General features: G+C 36.0%; 1 protein-coding gene across 3 annotated transcripts in view; it reads left to right on the forward strand.

Moving 5' to 3' along the window:
* GLCCI1 (glucocorticoid induced 1) overlaps positions 1-22,270 on the forward strand; it is a 106,439-nt gene that overhangs the window by 37,621 nt on the left and 46,548 nt on the right. For all 3 annotated transcript variants that reach the window (XM_070787173.1, XM_070787171.1, XM_070787172.1), the window contains exon 3: positions 15,693-15,779. In XM_070787173.1, the coding sequence (XP_070643274.1) occupies positions 15,693-15,779 (87 nt within the window). The remainder of the gene's footprint in view (positions 1-15,692; positions 15,780-22,270) is intronic.

The following is a 22,270-nucleotide window of genomic DNA, read 5'->3' on the forward strand; positions in this document are numbered from 1 at the left end:
ATACCCAAAACATAATGTCATATGTCAGTTATACCTCAATTTAAAAAAAAGCTAGCGCACTCACTTTGACAAGACTAAAATCAAACATACATGCATATGTTACTAATTGTTTTCTTTAAATCAAGAATGATTCATTAGGTGTGAAATGCCATTTCATCTTTGAAATGAAGGTTGTTTTAACTCATAACCTATAATTTGGTGAGTTTTTTAATACTTAATTGATCATAGTTACACTTCTGAAATGAATACTATTCATTTATGGAGTTGTTTAAAATATACAGTAGCAACTGAAGTGTTTAACTATATTTGTTTCAATATTGAGAAATGAGGCCTGAAACTTTTTCTTTCTATAGTGTAATCCTTAGATTTCTGTGTTACATTTGCTTCATAAAAAAGATTTTGCGAGATTTCCTTTCTGTTCTGGCATGGTGTAAATTTCATCTCTGTTATCTGTTGCTTGAATCTGAAAGAATTTCCCCTGTGAAGCAGACTAGTATGCGTTTGGATTATAGCTCTTTAGTAAATCTCAGTTTATTCCATGGCTGTTAGTTTCTTTTGATTTCTGTCTCTTTTGTTCAGTTTTTTCATTTGTTTTCCTAGAATATAATCTAGTTGATCCAAATTTTCAAGTGTATTTTCATAGTTTCACAAAGTACTTTTCTATAATTCTTTCAACTTTTTATCTGCAGTTATTTCTCTGTTCTCATTTTTAATATTGTATATATTTGTGTTCGAGTAATTCAATTTACTAGGTTATATATTAAATTTTTTAAGGTGTTGAATTTATTTTCCTGTTTTTCTTTTTTTGAGTTCCTTGCCCTCTGACTTTGATTTGTTTTTGCCTTTCTTCTACCTTCCTGGCATATGCAGTGTTCTTTTTCTGGATTCTGAAGATTAATGCTTAATTTTTTTATTCATGATACTTACTGTTTAGTAATATAAATGTTTTATGCATTTTATGCCAAGATTTACCTTCTGAGCTCAACTTTGGCTCGTATGTTTCCATTATTTGTATTTTCAAGAGATTATGCAATTTCAGTTTTGATATCCTGTTTAAAATATGAGAGTTTTTGTTTGCTTTGTTTTAAACTTCTAAATGGTCAAAGTTTCTTTTCCTAATAAAAATTCAATTTCTAGTTTTATTGCATTATAGTATAGATGAATAGGTTTTTGGAAACTTCACTGATTTTCCATGTGGCTTAATATATGATTTATTTTTTCTTACTTCTCTGTATTTGAAAATGAGGATACAGTCTTTTAGATAAAGAATTCATGACATATTGGCATGCGTGCTAAGTTGCTTCAGTTATGTCCGACTCTTTGCAGCCCTATGGACTATAGCCTGTTAGGCTCCTCTGTCCATGGGATTGTCCAGGCAAGAATACTAAAGTGGGTTGCCATGCACTCCACCAGGAGATCTTCCTGACCCAGGGATTGAACCCATGACCCTCTCATCACCTGCATTGGCAGGAGAGCTCTTTAGCACCTAGTGCCACCTGGGAATCCCTCATTACATATTAATTCAACCATATTAATTATATTACTCAATTTCCATATAGCCCCCTTTATGTCTGTCTGTTCTATCATGAGCTGGATGTTGTTAAAATTTTGTTGATTTCTGTTTCCAGTGGTCATTGCCTTAAAGATGATAATACAGATGTTTTAAAGATGTATATCTGTTATGTCTTTCTTATGGTTGATACTGTTTATTGTTACTGAATATTCAATGTCTTGATTAATATTTTTCCCTGAATATAACCTTTTTATGATATAAATTAACATTGTAAACTCATTTTCATTGGCCAGGAGCTGTGGTTTGGGAACCTGATAGCTTGGGGTTTTGTTGTTGTTAAAACTTAGAGTTGGAATTGTCTTTTTTGTGTATTTTTTAATTTTATTTTTAATTGGAGGATAACTGCTTTACAATTGAAAATTTTACAAAAATACGAAAAAGAAAGGTAAGAGGGCGACAGAGGATAAGATGGTTGGCTGACGTCACTGATTCAATGGACATGAACGTGGGCCATCTCCAGGAGATGGAGTAGGAGGCCTGGCATCCTCGGTCCGTGGGGTCATAGAGAGTTAGACGTGGCGTGGCAGCTGAACAGTAGCAGCAGTTGCTTTACAACGTTGTGTTGGTGTCTGCCGTACATCAGCGTGAACCAGCCACAGGTATACATGTGGTTCCTCCCTCTTGAACCTCTGCCCCACCACATCCCACCCATCTAGGCTGTCACAGAGTACTATGACTAAGTACTATGACTTGATTTTGAATCTTGGCTCTAGCATTTTAGCTTTGTAATTTTGGGCAGATCACCACTTTGCCTGTTTCCTCGTTTATTAATGGAGTATTCTACCTCACAGGATTGTTGTAAGGGTTAATTTGGATTAATGAATTTAAATGCTAAGTATAATGACTGGTGTATTAAGTGTCAATAAGTTAGTGTTGTTCAGTTGCTAAGTCATATCCAACTCTTTGCAGCCCCATGAACTTCAGGACACCAGGCTTCCCTGTCCTTCACTATCTCCTGGGGTTCACTCAGACTCATGTCCATTGAGACAGTGATACCATCCAACCATCTTATCCTCTGCTCCTCTTGTCCTCAATCCTTCCCAGCATCAGGATCTTTTCCAGTGAGTCTGCTCTTGGTGTCAGGTGGCCAAAGTATTGGAGCTTCAGCTTTAGTCCTTCCCATGAGTATTCGGGGTTGATATCTTTTAGGATTGACTAGTTTGATCTCCTTGCAGTCCAGGGGACTCTCAAGAGTCTTCTTTTCCAACACTACAATTTGAAAGCATCAATTCTTTGGTGCTCAGCCTTCTTTATATTATAGTCCAACTCTCACATCCATACATGACTACTATAAAAACCATAGCTTTGACTACATGCACCCTTGTCAGCAAAGTGCTGTCTCTCCTTTTTAATATGCTGTCTAGGTTTGTCATAGCTTTTCTTCCAAGAAGCAAACGTCTTTTAATTTTGTGACTGCAGTCAATGTCTGCATTGATTTTGGAGCCCAAGAAAATAAAATCTGTCACTGTTTCTACTTTTTTACCATCTATTTGCCATCAAGTGATGGGACCAGATACCATGGTTTTCGTTTCACTCTCCTCTTTCACCATCATCAAAAGGCTCTTTAGTTCCTCTTGGCTTTCTGCCATTAGAGGGGTATTGTCTGCATATCTGAGGTTGTTGATATTTCTCCTGGCAATCTGGATTCCGGCTTGTGAGTCATCCAGTCTGCATTTCACATTACTTACATTTACTAGCAGAGGGAAAAAATAGGTGGATGTTTGGATATTGGCCGTGGCACTCTTATTTCACAACTGGAAAGGGGAACTTCCAATAGCAATTTCTTCCTCCTTTTTTCCCTCCTGTTTTCCATGGTTTTTCTTTCAGTGTTTTTGTCATTTGTCTTTCTGGTCTGATAAATCTTGCTTATTGCTGGAAATAATTAACTTTGAGCTATTTATATATATTTTGTGAGTCATCTGCCATATATCTATTTGTTAGGGAAGAATGACGTGGTAAGTCTGACTTTTTTTTTTTAGCCTGATGGTTTTTAAATGTCTGATGGCCAGTTGAGGTGAGAGCAGCTTTTCCTTCTCTTCTTTGAATGCTGGTCTAGCCCCCTTATTCGTCTTCTCTGCAAAGTTGGGATGAGAGGAAGATTTCAGAACTTCCCATTTATCTCTTGTATTCTTTGAAGGGTAAGAAATGGAATGGTTAGATTTTTAAATGAAATTCTGCATACTTCTTTCTTTTCTCCAGATTGATGTTTTTCTTTGATATTTTATTGTTTTTTATTAATTTTCAAATTTCACAGTGTGAAACATTTAAACATGTCCAAAACGTATGTAAGATAAACTTTTACTTTATTTTTCTTCATTTCATTAAGTTTGAGTGTATGGAGTTTCATGGTCTTATGCTAGCGTCTTTCACTAAAAGTCCTTTTTATACTTATTTTTAAGAAACAGATCTGGAGTAGGTACTAACTGTTGACTTGAGCCAACGTATGATAAAGTCAACAAGTCAACTAAAATATATTAATTCTTTGCTGTTGAAAATACACATTTAAAACACTCTATCCTTTTCTTCCCTTTATGAAAGGAGTTTGGGTGGAGAGGACTTTAATCAAAGGAGTAGGTGATACATCTCAAATAGTAAATAGATATAAAAGAGAACTTTCAGTTTTACCACTCTGATCAGAAGCTCATTTCCTGACCAAAAGTCATACTTTGTACAGCTCTTTGGGTTTCCTGTGCCCTTGTTGAAGAGCTCGCTGTTGAAGTTTGTTTAAGAAGTGGTAGTTGTTGGAACAATTTTGGACAGGGGAAGCTTTTCTTGAAATGGAAGCAAGTCTAAAGATCTTGGCCTCTTAGATTGCATTCCAGGGACCTGAATTGTTAAGTTTTATGAAGCTGGTCCCCAACTGGCACTTGAGTAAGTTTATAAAGATTCTATCTTGTTCAGGATCTCCATTACTTTTTCTTTCAGCCATTAGGTAATTAAAAGATGATTTTTCTAATCCTAGAGTTGAACTGTCCACATGATAGGAGTCATGTTCCTAGTTGAGGGAGTAATATTTTTGGTTGCCAAAGGAATATACTCATATGTATTGATGAAAAATTTAAATACATAGCTAAAATACAGTATTTACTATTTTACTGAACAATATTTACTATTTTACTCATCAATTTCAAATACTACCACTAAAATTAACAGAAAACTCAAAGTTCTCCTTATTAATTTTTAAGAATGTATCCATTTAAATCAAAAGTAGAAGGTAAATAGCAAAGAGCTTCTCCATACTCCTGTTGCCCATGTACCAGTTTCTTCCCATTACCAGAAATGTTTAACAGTTAACAACTCAACTGCTTTCCCTTTATCTCTCCCCTTACCTTTACCCCTAAACTAGCTCTAGGTAGAGTTGTGAAATAGGTCGTATTTATTTGAAACAACCTTCTTAGCCTGTCTTCTTGTCCTTTGTTGTCTGGTACATTGTTTCTCAACTTTTTATATCCTAAAATCCATCAATTCTCTATCAAAAATCCTATGATATTAGAAAGACATTTAAGAATGTCTTAAATGTTAAGAAGTGTTAAGAGTTAAGAATTTAAGAACTGGGTCATAGTTAAGGGTGTATGTAGTATGGGAAAGCAGTATGCCTTTCAGGTTGTTAATAAGTTGGCATACATTTTTGAATAAACGATTGGCATAAAATACATCATGTTTCCTGTAGGAAACATTAGTGTAAACCAAGTGAAAATAAGTTTTTATGCTGTTGAGATTCTTAAAGCTTTTGGGGGTAACACTAGTTGGTGAAGCACAGTAAGTGGGACATAGCAGATGTTGATCAATGTTACCTGCCTTTGTACTGGAATCTATAGTATTTCATTCTTTAAATATAATAATACTGAATTGAGTGGACAGTATTACTAGTGTCAATAATTGATTGTGCAGTTACGAACATTAAGCCTGGATTGGTCAGAAATGGCGTAGAAATGGTGCAACTAACTCCAGGGCATGCTCAGACTCACAAACTCAGTAAGCAGTTCGTGGTAGGTCAGGATTCATTCAGTCAGAAGTAGCTTTTGTTTTCTCTTGTGCAGTCTTACAAGTAAGAAATGGTATTTCAGATTTATAGGTCCAGGTATGGGAGAGTAGACTTTTATTGCTACAGAAACTCCTGCTTCCTTTCTCATTACTAATGTATTCCGTTGATGATATTCATGTCATCATCGGTTGAGCACTATTAGCTTTTATGACTTCAGAATGGTATGGAAATATTTTTGGCAGGTATCTAGTCAGTATTAGTATTTCTGATATATCTTGTCAGTCACCTGTGTTGCTGATTTTCTGTCAAGTATAAGAGATTAAAAAACATTAAAAGATACTAAAAAGCAATAAAAGTTATTTATCTCTTGGATAATACTGAGGCACTTATAGTCAAGTATGTTTGTCAAATATATATATTTTTAAGTGTTTGGAAATACTACTTTTAAAAAAGTAAAATTGCTCTCGTTATTTACAAGTGGAATTAGTTTTTTGAAACTCAGCAACCAAAGCAAATTGCAACTGAAAAAATTGCAACAGTAAAGAATGAATGTTTTAGTAATGCTCTCTAAAAACTGAGAATTAGTTGGCTTTAAATTTATCCACAATAATAGTAATAAAACTTGTCACAATGTGTATTATTAAGTATAAATACCAAATAATAAGTTAAAATATTCTTTATAATTTTAATTCCTCATATGACTGTCTCCTTTTGGTTAAAACAGAAACCGGTTGTTTATCAAGAGTCTATTTAGTAACTGTTTCTGTAAGAAGTCAGAGATTAGCATTTTTGATATATAGTTTACTTTGTTGCATTATTTCCTTTGTTAAATGTTCTTGCAATGATTTGAGAAATGTTCTTGCAATGATTTGAGAAACCTGACTGGATAGAATACTAATGTATTCCTCCTACCCTTTTCTATGACATTACTAGTGCCTCAGTGTGATTTGAAACTTGGCAAGAAGAGTATGATAGAAAATACTAATTATTTTTGAGAAAATACAAGCAATGCTTGGGACTTTCAGGTTTAGCAATACAGGGCTTTTTTAAAATTGAAAAATGAGATTGATTTATAATTTCCTCTTTTACATAATTATTTTTAATAACGTTTTATTGAAGTATAATTTATATACCATACAGTTGATCTATTTAGAGTGTACAATATATGGTTCTTAATATATTCAGAGTTGTGCAAACATTGCCATAATCAATTTTAGAACATTCCATCCAGTGAGAAAAAACACTGTGCCCATTAGCAGTGCCTCACTGTCTGGCCCCAGCCTTCCTTCCCTTAGCCACACACAGCACCGAGTCGTCTCCTTCCTCCCTGTGTGTGTGTGCGTGTTCTGAACATTGCATATCAGTGCATGCATGCATGCTCTGTTGCTTCAGTCAGTAGCCTCATACAATTTGTAGCCTTTGGTTTCTGGCGTTTTTTATTTAGTATAGTATTTTTAAGTTTCATCCATGCAGTAGCACAGTTATCAGCACTTCATTCCTTTGTTTTGCCAAATAATGTTCATGGAATGGACATGCTACAGTTTATTTGTACATTCTTGAGTTGGTGAACTGCTTCGAACATTTGCATACAAGATTTTATGTTTACATATGTTTTCATTTCTCTAGGAATTGCTGGAGCATATGGAAGCTCTATGTTAAACTTTTTCAGGAAAACATTTTTATAGATATTTTTTTCCTCCATATAATTAAAGTATAACATGAAAGACATCCAAACTGAATTACAATTTCCTGTCAATATTCTCATCAATAACTTTCCACTAATATTTCTGGGTGTTGGACATTTCACTTATCTTCAGTTTTCAGTTACTCTCAACACCTAAATATTTTGGCTTTTCTAAAGTCTCCCAACTCCATTCCCACAGCCAGTGATAAACTATGTACTGGCACTTGCAGTTGTGAGAGAACCCCAACCTATTAGTCAGAGGGACCTCTGTGTGGTGAAAAATATTTTATGGTGATGTATACTAACATCTTTACTTAACATGTAATGTGTCTTCCAAGATAGATTTGAGGTTTGCATCTAAAGTTAGAATTTCTATAAATTCTGTGTTTGACTGTCTCAGAATATACATCCACACTTACAAATTCTATAACACAGCTCTCTTATTTTTTTTAAATCCTACTTCTAATTTTGAAACAGTAGTCACTGCAGAAGATTTGGAAAATACCCAAAATCTCAAAATAAGCTACTTATAATTCTACTATCCAGATAGCTGTTTCTAACATTTTGATGTATACGCTCTTATATTTTGATTATTTACATTTAGAAAAAAATTTAAATTGCAGACCATTTAAACAATAGAGTTCAAAAAATAGAGAGTTCAGATGATATTGCAGGTAGTGTTTTATAACCTATTTAATAAATCATAACATTTTATGTCATTAAGTATTATTTTAAGTCTCTTTTTTAAAATCTTGATTTTTCTCAGTTGAAAAAAAGAATTTATAATTATCTAGAATTCTTACATATTTATATTTCGAAATATCTCTTTAAAGTCTTTTTCTCTTTGTGTGTATTTGGTTACTAAAGTGGGATTACAGTCTGTATAGTGTGTTTTCTTGTATTGTAAGACTGTTCCACAATTTTTCTTTTCTCTGTTTGTAGACATTTATTTCCACTGCTTCTCTTGGTGTGCATTTCAGATTAGTTTTTAGAGGTACATTTACTATGAATATTCTTAAGATTTTGGGCACATTTATGATTGCTTTTATTCAAATTAACATTTCTTACAGATCAGGCAAATACTTTTATCATGTATAACATAGGTGTAATAGTTGATTTCTATGGTATTTCCTGTTTTTAAAAATTGCAATCCAGAGATACACCACCAACACCTCCATCATCTTAAGAACTTGAAACAGAAATATAACTTAACTCTTCTGAATAAGTTCCCTGGCTAATAATCTAGAAAATCACAAACCATTACTACACAGGCTTTTATTCAGGTGTGTGTGGAACACTTTTAAGCCTAAATATACATGGATTTTATACATTTTTGTAATCTAACAGAATGAGCACATAACTTAGTATGTAGCTGGAGCATGATGAAAAAATCTGAGTGTGTAACTGCTCTCACTGAATTCCTAAAGCTCTTGTTTTTAGCCAGACTCTTCCTTTTGTACACTTCTTAACTAGTGAAGAGACTATTTATGTTTATATTTGGTTATAAAACTATATAAACTTATATACAGTTACTGGGAAAGTGAACCATAATATTATAGTCACAGTCTTTTTGTGCTGTATTTTTTAATGCTTCATCAGGATAGTCTTTTCAAAGTTTTTAAAAAGTTAAAAAAATTTATTAGTCAAAAGAAAACCAAATCTCTCAAAGACATATTTATGAAGAATGAGAGGTTTGTCATTTTCTATTTTAAAAACTTTTCTGTACCTTAAAATCAGATTATATTAAATTAATAATTTTCAAGTAATTCCATTTCTTTTCTTGTCAGGTTTATTAGTACCATAATGTTAAGTATCTATTTAAGTAAAGTAAAAACAATTAGCAGTTAGTAATCATATTTCTGTAATACACTATAAACTATAGTAAATTTTTAAGACTAAATTTAAACCACACAAAAAATACAGATTTTAAAGTTTTACATAGGACTTAAAGTAAGTTTTAAGTAAGATTAAGAGAATTTTCTGAAGTGATTCGCTTTTTCTTTCCTTTTTTTTGGTGAGATTTTTGGAACTGACTCTAGGCTCTTGCATATTGAAAAAGAATATTTTCACATGTGTATACCTGTGGCGGATTCATTTTGATATTTGGCAAAACTAATACAATTATGTAAAGTTTAAAAATAAAATAAAACAAAAACAAAAACAAAAGTGAAAAAAAAAAAGAAAAAGAATATTTTGCTAGGAGTTAGTTTGATCCGTTTTGAAGTTGAGAAAGCAGGAAAGCATATTCACCCTTGATAGTCTGTGAATACAGATATGAATAGCAAAAGTACCCATTGTTCATATCTAATAAAAGACCCTTATCCAAAATATGCAAACACCTTTTAAAACTCAACAAGAAGAAAACAAACTAGCTGATTAAAAAATGGGCCAAAGACCTTAACAGACAGGTCACTAAGGAAGATGTGCACACCGTGAACAAGCATATGAAAAGGTGTTCCACAGTATAGGTTATTAGGGAAATGCCAGTTAAAATGAGGTACTCCACACTGATATCTACTAGAATGGTCAAAACCCAGTACTAACAGCACCAGATGCTGAGCAGAATGCAGAGCAACAGGAACTGTCATATGTTGTTGGTGGAAATAAAAGAAGTGGTACATCCACTTTGGAAGATGTTTGGCAGTATCTTACAAAACTAAATATACTCTTAGCTTTATAGGCCAGCATTCATGTTCCTTGGTATTTACCCAAAGAAGTTGAAAACTTAGAAAAACCTGCATACAGATGTTTACAGCAGCTTTATTCATAATTGCCAAACTTGGAAGCAACCAAAATATCCTTCAGTAGGTGAATGAATGAATGAACTAGATCCCACATGCCACAACTAAGAGTTCGCATGCCGCAATTAAATACCCCACGTGCTGCAATGAAGATCGAAGATCCTGCGTGTTGTAACTAAGACCTGACGCAGCCAAGAAATATTTTTTTAAAACAGCATGGAGGAACCTTTAATGTATATTACTAAGTGAAAGAAGCAACTCTGAAAAGGCAACCTACTATATGATTCTAACTACCTGACATTCTGGAAAAGGCAAAACAGTGGAAAGAGTAAAAAGATCGATGGTTGTCAGGGGTTTGGAGATGGGGAGGAATTAATAGAGCACAGAGGATTTTTAGGGCAGTGAAAATAACTCTGTATGTATGGAGAAGGCAATGGCACCCCACTCCAGTACTCTTGCCTGGAAAATCCCATGGATGGAAGAGCCTGGTGGGCTACAGTTCCTGGGGTCACAAAGAGTAGGACGCGACTGAGTGACTTCACTTTCACTTTTCACTTTCATGCATTGGAGAAGGAAATGGCAGCTCACTCCAGTGTTCTTACCTGGAGAATCCCAGGGACAGGGGAGCCTGGTGGGCTGCCATCTATGGGGTTGCACAGAGTCGGACACGACTGACGCGACTTAGCAGCAGCAGTAGCAGCAGCAGCATGGTACTATAATGATGGATACGTGTCATTATATATTTTTCCAAACCCATAGAACGCACATCACCAAGAGTGAACTCTAAATGTAAACTATGGACTCTGGGTAATAATGATGTGTCAGTGTGGGTTCATCAGTTATAACAAATGTCCCACTCTGTAGGGATAGCTGTGCATTTGTGGAGGTGAAGGGTACATAGAAAATCTCTGTAATGTCTCTCAGTCTGTCTGTTAGCCTAAAACTGGTCTTTAAAAATAGTCTTAAATACAAATGTGTAGTCCTGTGCAGTAGGATTATTTTTTGTTTATTTCACTCAGAGAAGCAGCATTCATCACACAGGAAACCAAGATAGTAGACCGGCTAAGGGGGTCCTTAAAGCTTCATGGGCTGGACTTTGTGTGATTCTGAGAGGTAAAATTTTAAAATGGCCTCTTCCACCTATAGGTATCCTTTTGATGTAGAGGGGATTTTTTTTTTTTTTTTTTTGCCAACCAAGGTTCATTTTCTCTCCCCTAGTAGTTTAAGTGGAGGCAGCTAGAAAGGAAGAATCCTCGTAAGTATGTGGGCTGAAAAGCAAGCTGTTATATATAATACCACTCATTGAGGATTATATTTCTTTTGTTTCTTTCCAGGTTGCCTGGAAATGTTAGTAAGTGTAAAATAAGTGTTCTAGGATCATATAAGTAAGAGAGAGTATGTGAAAATGAAAGTTATTCAGTTGTGTCTGACTCTTTGTGACCCCATGGATATACAGTCCATGGAATTCTCCAGACCAGAATACTGAAGTGGGTAGCCATTCCCTTCTCCAAGGGATCTTCCCAACCTAGGGATTGAACCCAGGTCTCCCACATTGCAGGCAGAATCTTTACCAGCTGAGCCACCAGGGAAGCCCAACTGGGGTGGGTAGCCTATCCCTTCTCCTGTGGATCTTCCCAACCCAGGAATCAAACCCAGGGGTCTCCTGCATCGCAGGCGGATTCTTTACCGGCTGAGCTACAAAGGAAGCCCGTAAGAGAGAGTAAGTAAAGCAGGTTTAAAAAAAAAGTTATTTGTGTATGTGTGTTTGTGTATTTGAGTTTTGAAATGCTAATTGCATTGTTACACTGAATAGACAGATATAGTATATAATATTTCCCAAATTTGTTTGACCATGGGATTCTTCTTTCATAAGTTTTTTACTAAAATCCAGGACATAAGTAGGACAGTTCATAAAATTCTACTCTAGATTAATGGACGGAATAACAGGCCAGTTGGAAAAGAATCTCTTGCTGGCATGAAAGCAAATACCTTTTGCTACTTTGTGTTGTTTTCCTAATTCAAATGGTAAAATACTTCTCATGTACTCAGTCTTAACAAATTAGATACAAATTAACTCATCCTCTGTGGCTTCAGAAGCATAATTATAGATTAGAAGACCAAGTGGCCATCTTTGGTTTTGGTTTGATTTGAATAACTTGTTAAAAATCAATGATTTTTAAAACACTGCACTCAACAGAACTTTCTGCAGTGGTAGAAATGTGCTATATCTGTGCTGTTCTGTATGGCAGTCAGTAGCTACATGTGGTTATTAAGCATGTAAAATGTGCTAGTGAGGCCAAGGAACTGAATTTTCTGTTTTATTTTTGTTAATTTAAATTATTACATGTGGCTAGTAGCTTCTGTTTTGGACAGTGCAGTCTAGAATATATTTGTATATATGTGCAATTAAAATGAAATAATTCTTTTTTGGAAAAGCTGAAACTGATGAATATACTTAAATAATTTATATTCATGTCATTTTATAGCCACATGATTGAAAGAATTCTCCCAGTGGTTTTGTACTTAAAAAAAAAAAAACTATGTAATTTACTAGATAGATTTCAGGACCATAAATATTTTTTTTTTCATAAATATTTTTTTACAGTTATTTTTTATGTATTTCTTTTGTATAAGCAGTACTACATTCCAAATGATCAAAAGGGTTTCACATTCAGTTTCAAGAAAAGAATGACAATAGGAAGGAAGAAGGTACCCTCAGATGAGACCCCAGATTTAGTTTCATTTGCCATTGGTGTGCTGGCCAGAACTGAGGCATCTGCAGAATTTTTCCGGTTATTGATTTATCTCTAAGTTGGAGATACAGTTTATATAAATATCCTTTGAAAAAATTAGAGCTTACAAAATGAAAATAGTGTTATAAATGTTATTGTTAAATAATTATGGAACATATCAGAAATTTGACTCATTTTCTGCAAATATACTTTTGAGTTTTAAACATTGATCCTTAGTCATTTGATATCATCTGATTTTGGGTTAGAATAATGCCTGTGTTTGGTAGAAAGGCAAAAGTATTAAGGCATGTAGATTCTCAAAAGAAAAGTTTGACTAAAACTATCATAATTGAATAATTTTAGAATAAATTGTTAAAGATATAACTACTTAGGGATTAATTTCAGAGTAGTTTTTCTTATCTAACACTGAGATTAGGAAATTTTAATAACCAGTTATTTGCAAGCAGCTTATTTAATATATTAATAATACCTCTTTGCACATGCCAGCTGAACAAAATATTTTACTCAATAGTATGCCTAAATAGTTTCACTTTAGTATTGAACTCTTAAAGCAGTTTATATGTATTTTTATTCAACTAGCATTCAGTTGTTACTGGTTTTATTTTGGAGTATCATTACTTTTTTTTTTTTTTTTGGAGTATCATTACTTTTAAGAGCTGGTAATTATTTAAAAAGTTGTCCACAAGCATTTTGAATTGTATAGAACTGATGGCTTCCTCATAAGAAGTTGTGCATTATGTAGAGTCACAGATGTAGCCTCAATATAAATCATGAATTTTAGGTACATAATAAAAAATAATTTTAAAGCTATATATATTTATATTTATGTGTGATAATCAATGCCTTTTGTCTGTCTTAAAATAGTGGTTTTAATGTTCCCTAAGTTGCAAAAATCTTCTCATATATTAAAGATGATAGTTTTACTATTTTTCATTTTTAATACAACCAGTAAATGACCTTACTATGTGGCAATTAATGTTTTATGGTATATTTGGATGAAGTGTGTATTATGGATTAAATCACTCAAAATGTTGTTTTAGGTAAAAGCAATTCTGTTTACTGACATGTAGCTCAGTTTCTTTTTGTTTTTTAAGATGCACTGCTTTAAATTATAGTCAGTTTACAAAGGATTAATTTCCAGAGTAAACAAGCAGCTCACACAGCTCAATACCAGAAAAACAAACAACCCAATCAAAAAGTGGGAAAAAGACCTAAACAGACATTTTTCCAAAGAAGACATACAGGTGGCTAACAAACACATGAAAAGATGCTCAACATCTCTCATTATTAGAGAAATGCAAATCAAAACCACAATGAGATATCACCTCACACCAGTCAGGATGGCCATCATCAAAAAGTCTACAAACAATAAATGTTGAAGAAGATGTGGAGAAAAGGGAACCCTCTTGCACTGGTGGTGGGAATTTAAATTGATACAGCCGCTATGGAAGACTTAAACAACTAGGAGATTGCTTTAAAAGCTAGGAATAAAAGCACCATATGACCCAGCAATCCCACTCCTAGGCATATACCCTGAGGAAACCAAAATTGAAAAAGACACATGTACCCCAATGTTCACTGCAGCACTATTTACAATAACTGGAACATGGAAGCAACCTAGGTGTCCACCAACAGATGAATAGAGAGCTGTGGTACATATACACATGGAATATTACTCAGCCATAAAAAGGAGCACATCTGAGTCAGTTCTAATGAGGTGGATGAACCTAGAGCCTATATAACAGAGTGTAGTAAGTCAGAAGGAGAAAGATACATATCATATACTAATGCATATATATGGAATCTAGAAAGATGGTACCAAAGGATTTATTTACAGGGCAGCAGTGCAGAAGCAGACATAGAGAACAGACTTATGGACACAGGGGTTGGGGAGGAGGGAAAAGGCAAAATGTATGGAGAGAGTAACATGGAAACTTACATTTTGGTATGTAAAATAGATAGCCATCGGGAATTTACTGTATGACTCGGGGAACTCAAACAGGGGCTGTGGTAACAACAACCTAGAGGGGTGGGATGGGGAGGGAGGTGGTAGGGAGGCGACATATGTATGCCTATGGCTGATTCATGTTGATACGTGGCAGAAAATAACAAAATTCTGTAAAGCAATTATTCTTAGCAAAAACAAGAGCAAATATTATAGTCAATTTAGCCTAATCTTTTCCTATTTTTATAACAACATTTTTATATAAACATGCTTGATGTTTTTCAAAAAACAGTACTACCTATCAATAGATATTTGACATAGAAGTAATCTGTAAGCCCACTGCTTCTAAACACATTCTGTTCATTTTACTTCTATTTTATGTAATAAAAATACCATTTCATAATTAGCTTGCCTTTTCTCTTTAAAAAAAATACCAATATGCATATTTCACAGTTCTCTTTGAATTTGATAACTTTAAGTTATTGCTGCTGCTGCTGCTGCTGCTGCTAAGTCGCTTCAGTCATGTCCGACTCTGTGCGACCCCATAGATGGCAGCCCACCAGGCTCCCATCCCTGGGATTCTCCAGGCAAGAACACTGGAGTGGGTTGCCATTTCCTTCTCCAATGCATGAAAGTGAAAAGTGAAAGTGAAGTCGCTCAGTCGTGTCCGACTCTTAGCGACCCCGTGGACTGCAGCCTACCAGGCTCCTCCGTCCATGGGATTTTCCAGGCAAGAGTACTGGAGTGGGTTGCCAGTGCCTTCTCCGTTAAGTTATTAATGTTGATGTAAAAAGCCAAATGTTTTGAGTAACATTACTCAGAGACATCTTAGATTGACTGTATCTAAGTTAGAATAATAAACATTTCACAGGGTCATGAAAGTCCTAGCTTTTAAGGTTTTTAGTATTTAGTATAACCCCATAATTGATATGTGCTAATATGTTTGAGTTGCTATGAGATTAAGGAGTAGAGACAAAATTCCTCATTTTTTATTTGTTTCTTTTTTTAAAGACACCTAGTTGTTGGGCAGAAGAAGGTGCAGAAAAGAGATCACATCAGCGTTCTGCATCATGGGGGAGTGCTGATCAACTGAAAGAGGTAAGTTACTTCTGTTTCCAGTCTGTAACATGCTCTGGTCCTAGCAAATTCTTAACTATTTCCTGAATATAATGATGCTTCCTGTATTTGTGATAAACTTACCTCTTTCAGAGTTTTAAGGGTTGCTTTCCACTTTTTGGTGAATAATTCTGAGTTTACATCATTTGTGCCCTTCATATTTTTATGAATATTTCTTATGTACTCACTGAGATTTTTTTGCCTTTCCAGAATGAAGTCTGATTTTATGTAATTTTATCTTGTTCATTTTAGTTATTTTTTTCCCCATTTCAGCGTTCTTGTTCTTGAATCACAGCAACTAGAACTATAGATCACAGTTTTTACAAAGGTACGATAAAGTTAGAGAAACTTAAAGTTGAAAGATCATCTAGTCCATCTCCTATATAAATACTTGTATACTTATAGTTGATTCACACTGTTGTACTCCAGAGACCAACACAACATTATAAAGCAATTATCCTCCAATCAAAAATAAAAAAGAACAAAGCACTCCTTAGAAAATGTTCATCTGGTCTATTATAGTCATTCTCAGTGAAAAAGCTCATCACTTTGCAAGGGAACCAAACCAGTTCAGTTGTTGCAGCTTAAGTTGTTAACTAGTTTATTTTGTATATTGAACTTAAAATTATACCCCTAAGTTTTGACTCTGCCCTCTGCATCAATATTGAAAAAGTATAATTTAAATATTTGAAAGGCTTGCAGTATGTCATTTTCCTCCAGGATAAACATTGACATTTCTCTCAAGTACATTTCATATGATAGTTTCCATACCTCTTAGTATCATTTTCTTATACTTTAGGTATCAGTATTTCTCATGTACTGTGGTATCTGGACTGAACAGATATAGTAGTCTATTCGCATAGTCTGTTGCCTATGACTGTGTTACATTTTTAGTTGCTTCATTACATTATTGATGTAGAGAAATCCTCAGCTCCTATCCATGCCACATACAAACACACATGCACAAAATCAATTTTTACCAACAGCAACAAAAAAGGAAGCTGACTCCAGTATATCTAGTTTAAGATAGGCATTGAATATATATATACATGCATAGACTATTGAGTGATATTGAATAAAAAGTAAATTTGCTCTTTTATCTCACAGGTAAATATAATCTTAAAGCTATAGCCAGGATTTGGTGTAGTTGAACTTTGGACTACAGCAGTTCATGATATACCCTATTAAAAAGGAATGGCTGACATGACGGAGTGAGAGATTTAATTACTCTCCTCACAAAAGAATAATAAAGCTGGACAAAATAATCAAAACAAATTCAGCACTCTGGAAATCAATCAAATTAAGAAACCTTATTCATGGAAAGTACTGAACTCCTCAGGGTAAGAATAACACAAGTTTGTGGTGTTCTTACTTGGTGCTGCGCTTCTTTCCCTATTCCTCATCTCCAACTTTGCAGATGTGGTATTTCAGCCAGGACGGGGCAGGCCTTGAAAACCAGAAGCTTTGCTGCCCCTGCTGGAGAGAGAACCTTGCTAAGGGAGTATTACAGAGTAAAATAACGTTCTTAGTTGCAAAGTAGGAAGGACCTATGGCTCTGCTGATCTGAGATTGTGGGGTGATTTCTGGCAAGCCCAGACTCACAGAGTGGCAGGATTTTATAGAGAGTTCTAGGAAGTCAGACAGTCTTGGAGGCTTGATAAGTTCACCCCATATCCCAGGTTGACTGGAGGCTGTAGAATAGTGTAGCAGAATATCAAATGGGCCCAAGTCACCCACTTCTCAGTGGGTAGTATAGCTTAAGAATAAGCGGAAATGAGACCAAACAGGCCCAGTGGTAATAAAATCTGAGGCCAGCTTGTAAAAGGCCCAAGTTTTGAATGCACTCCTCATTCCACACACAAACCTCATTCAGATATACACACATCCTGAGAGTGGAAGCTTTATTGGACTGAGATGTTTGAGTAAAATGTCTGAATAGTGTTTGCTAAACAGTAAGGTGACACTGGTGGAGAAGGCAATGGCACCCACTCCAGTACTCTTGCCTGGAGAATCCCATGGATGGAGGAGCCTGGTGGGCTGCAGTCCATGGGGTCGCTAAGAGTCGGACACGACTGAGCGACTTCACTTTCACTTTTCGCTTTCATGCATTGGAGAAGGAAATGGCAACCCACTCCAGTGTTCTTGCCTGGAGAATCCCAGGGACGGCAGAGCCTGGTGGGCTGCCGTCTATGGGGTTGCACAGAGTCGGACATGACTGAAGCGACTTAGCAGCAGCAAAGAGTCAGACACGACTGAAGTGACTTAGCAGCAGCAGCAGCAGCAAGGTGACACTGGAGACCACTTAAAAAGGTATGAAAAAGCCAGTCTTAGAAAAATGAAGGGACAGGAGAAATGGAGGAGAGATGTCAGTGGCCACATATTGTGGGGAAAACAGACTTTTAGTCTATCAACTGCTCTCAAACAAAATCAGAATCTAGTTGCTCCAATATATTATCTAAAATGTCCACATTCAACAAAAAATTTAGACATATGAAAGAGACAAGAGAGGATTACCCATACTTGAGGAACTATGCCTGAAGAACTACGGACGGAGGTTTGTAACATTATACAGGAGGTGGTGATCAAAACCATCCCTAAGAAGAAGAAATGCAAAAAAGGCAAAATGTCTCAGAAGGCCTTACAGATAGCTGAGGAAAAAAAAGAAGCAAAAGGCAAAGGAGGAAAGGAAAGATATATCCATCTGGATACAGAGTTCCGAAGAACAGCAAGGAGAGATAAGCAAGCCTTCCTCAGTGATCAATAGAGGAAAACAATAGAATGGGAAAGACTACAGATCTCTCCAAGAAAATTAGAGATACCAAGGGAACATTACATGCAAAGACGGGCACAATGAAGGACAGAAATGGTATGGACCTAACAGAAGCAGAAGATACTAAGAAGAGGTGGCAAGAATATGCAGAAGAACTATACAAAAAAGATCTTAAACCCAGATAACCACAGTGGTGTGATCACTCACCTAGAGCCAGACATCCTGGAATGTGAAGTCAAGTGGGCCTCCCTTAGGAAGCATCAATATGAACAAAGCTAATGGACATGATGGAATTCCAGCTGAGCTATTTCAAATCCTAAAAGATAATGCTGAGAAAGTACTGCACTCAATATGCCAGCAAATTTGGAAAACTCAACAGTGGCCACAGAACTGGAAAAGATCAGTTTTCATTCCAATTCCAGAGAAAAGCAATGCCAAAGAACGTTCAAACTACCACACAATCGCACTCATCTCACACACTAGCAAGGTAATGATCAAAATTCTCCACGCTAGGCTTCAACAGTACATGAACCAAGAACTTCCAGATGTTCAAGCTGGATTCAGAAAAGGCAAAGAAACCATAGATCAAACTGCCAACATCCGTTGGATTATTGAAAAAGCAAGAGAATTACAGAAAAACATCTGCTTCATTGACTATGCTAAAGCCTCTGACTGTGTGGATCACAACAAACTGTGGAAAATTCTTCAAGAGATGGGAATACCAGACCACCTAACCTGCCTTCTGAGAAATCTGTATGCAGGTCAAGAAGCAACAGTTAGAACCTGACATGGAACAATGGACTGGTTCCAAATTGGGAAAGGAGTACATCAAGGCTGTATATTGTCACCTTGCTATTTAACTTATATGCAGAGTATATCATGCAAAATGCTGGACTGGGTGAAACACAAGCTGGAATCAAGACTGCAGGGAGAAATATCAATAACCTCAGGTATGCAGATACCACCACCCTTATGGCAGAAAGTGAATAGGAACTAAAGAGCTTGATGAAAGTGAAAGAGGAGAGTGGAAAAAGCTGGCTTAAAACTCAACGTTCAAAAAACAGCGATCGTGGCATCCGGTCCCATCACTTCATGGAAAATAGATGGGGAAACAGTGGAAATAGTGACAGACTTTATTTTCTTGAGTTCCAGAGTCACTGAAGGATGGTGACTGAAGCAGTGAAATTAAAAGACGCTTGCTCCTTGGAAGAAAAGCTATGACAAACCTAGACATCATATTAAAAAACAGAGACCTTACTTTGCCGTCAAAGGTCCATATAGTCAAAACTATAGTTTTTCCATGAGTCATGTATGGATGTGAGAGCTGGACTATAGAGAAAGCTGAGGGCCACAGAATTGATACTTTGAAGTGTGGTGTTGGAGAAGACTCTTGAGAGTCCCTTGGACTGCAAGGAGATCAAACCAGTCAATCCTAAAGGAAATCAATTGTGAGTACGCATTGGAAGGACTGATGCTGAAGCTGAAGCTCCAATACTTTGGCCACCTGATATGAAGAGCTGACTCACTGGAAAAGACCCTGATGCTGGGAAAGATTGAAGGCAGGAGGAAAAGGGGACGACGGAGGGTGATATGGTTGGATGGCATCACCGACTCAATGGACATGAGTTTGCACAACCTCTGGGAGTTGGTCATAGACAGGGAAGCCTGGCATGCTGCAGTCCATGGAGTCGCAAAGAGTCAGACATGAGTAAGTGACTGAACTAAAATGATTCTTGAGGGATAAAAAACAGTCAGTAGAAACTGTATCTAAGTGTCTCCATATGTTGGATTTAGCAGACTGAAACATCAAAGCCCCTATTATAAGTACGTTCAAAGAACTAAAGAAAACCATGTTTAAAGCATTAAAGGGAAGTAGGACATCTATGACTCAATGAATAAAGAATATCCACAAAGATGCAATTATTAGGAAAAAATATACAAAACTCTATAGAGCTAAAATGTGTAGTAACTAAAATTAAAAATTCACTAGATGAACTTGGTAGAAAATTTGAGATGGCAGAAGAATCAGTGAGTTTCAGTACAGGTCAATAGAATACTCTCAAAGAGCAGAGAAAAAGATGGAAGAAAAGTCAGAAGAGCCTCAAAGGGAAACATTCCTGTGGGGAAACATTAAGTTCATATGTATACACAAAATGGAGATGGAGGAGAGGAGAGGGGAGAGGAGATAAGTTTGAAGAAATAATGACAGAAAACTTTGCAGATTTGATGAAAAACAATCTATGAATTCAAGAAGCTCAACAAACCCCAAGTACAAAAACAAAAAACTACACATAGACACATCATAGTTAAACTGCTGAAAGCCAGAGGAAAAGAGAAAATCTTGAAACTGGAAGAAAAAAATGACACGTTACAGTAGGGGACCAATAATACCATAATGGCTGATTTTTTTTTATCAGAATTGTGATAAATACGGTTTCTAGTGAAACCATAAAGCGGGACATATTCAAAGTGCTAAAAGAAAAAATATCAACCAAGTATTCTATATTCAGAAAACCTTTAAAGGTGAAATAAAGTATTCTGAGATAAAGATTCACAGAATTTCCTGCTACTAGGCTGTCTTACTCTTCATACAGTTCATGGGGTTCTCAAGGCAAGAATACTGAAGTGGTTTGCCATTCCCTTCTCCAGTGGACCACATTCTGTCAGACCTCTTCACCATGACCCGCCCGTCTTGGGTGGGGTCGCAAAGAGTCGGACTGAGCGACTGAACTGAACTGAGGCTGTCTTACAAGAAATACTGAAGGTACTGACTCTAGCTTAATTCAAATTGATAGGAAAATTTGAAGAGTGTTGGGTATGGCAAATATGTGAGTAAATATAAAACAACCTGTAGATACATTTTTCTCATTTTTCTACCTATTTACAACACAAGATTACATGAAACAATAATTATAATACTATTATGCTGGGTGTATAACATATACATTAAATATAACAGTAATAACACAAAAGAGGACAAGGGAAAAGACATATTTTAGAATATAGATTCCCATTTACTGGAATTAAATATTATTTTGAAGTAGACTATAATAAATTATCTGGTCCCATCACTTCATGGGAAATAGATGGGGAAACAGTGGAAACAGGGTCAGACTTTATTTTTCTGGGTTCCAAAATCACTACAGATGGTGACTGCAGCCATGAAATTAAAAGATGCTTACTCCTTGGAAGGAAAGTTATGACCAACCTAGATAGCATATTCAAAAGCAGAGACATTACTTTGCCAGCAAAGGTTTGTCTAGTCAAGGCTATGGTTTTTCCTGTGGTCATGTACGGCTGTGAGAGTTGGACTGTGAAGAAGGCTGAGCGCCAAAGAATTGATGCTTTTGAACTGTGGTGTTGGAGAAGACTCTTGAGAATCCCTTGGACTGCAAGGAGATCCAACCAGTCCATTCTGAAGGAGATCAGCCCTGGGATTTCTTTGGAAGGAATGATGCTAAAGCTGAAACTCCAGTACTTTGGCCACCTCATGCGAAGAGTTGACTCATTAGAAAAGACTCTGATGCTGGGAGGGATTGGGGGCAAGAGGAGAAAGGAACGAAAGAGGATGAAATGGCTGGATGGCATAACTGACTTGATGGACGTGAGTCTGAGTGAACTCTGGGAGTTGGTGATGGACAGGGAGGCCTGGCGTGCTGCGATTTCATGGGGTCGCAAAGAGTCAGACACGACTGAGCGACTG

This window comes from Bos indicus, chromosome 4, assembly GCF_029378745.1.
Source record: "Bos indicus isolate NIAB-ARS_2022 breed Sahiwal x Tharparkar chromosome 4, NIAB-ARS_B.indTharparkar_mat_pri_1.0, whole genome shotgun sequence".
NCBI classification, from domain to species: Eukaryota; Metazoa; Chordata; class Mammalia; order Artiodactyla; family Bovidae; genus Bos; species Bos indicus.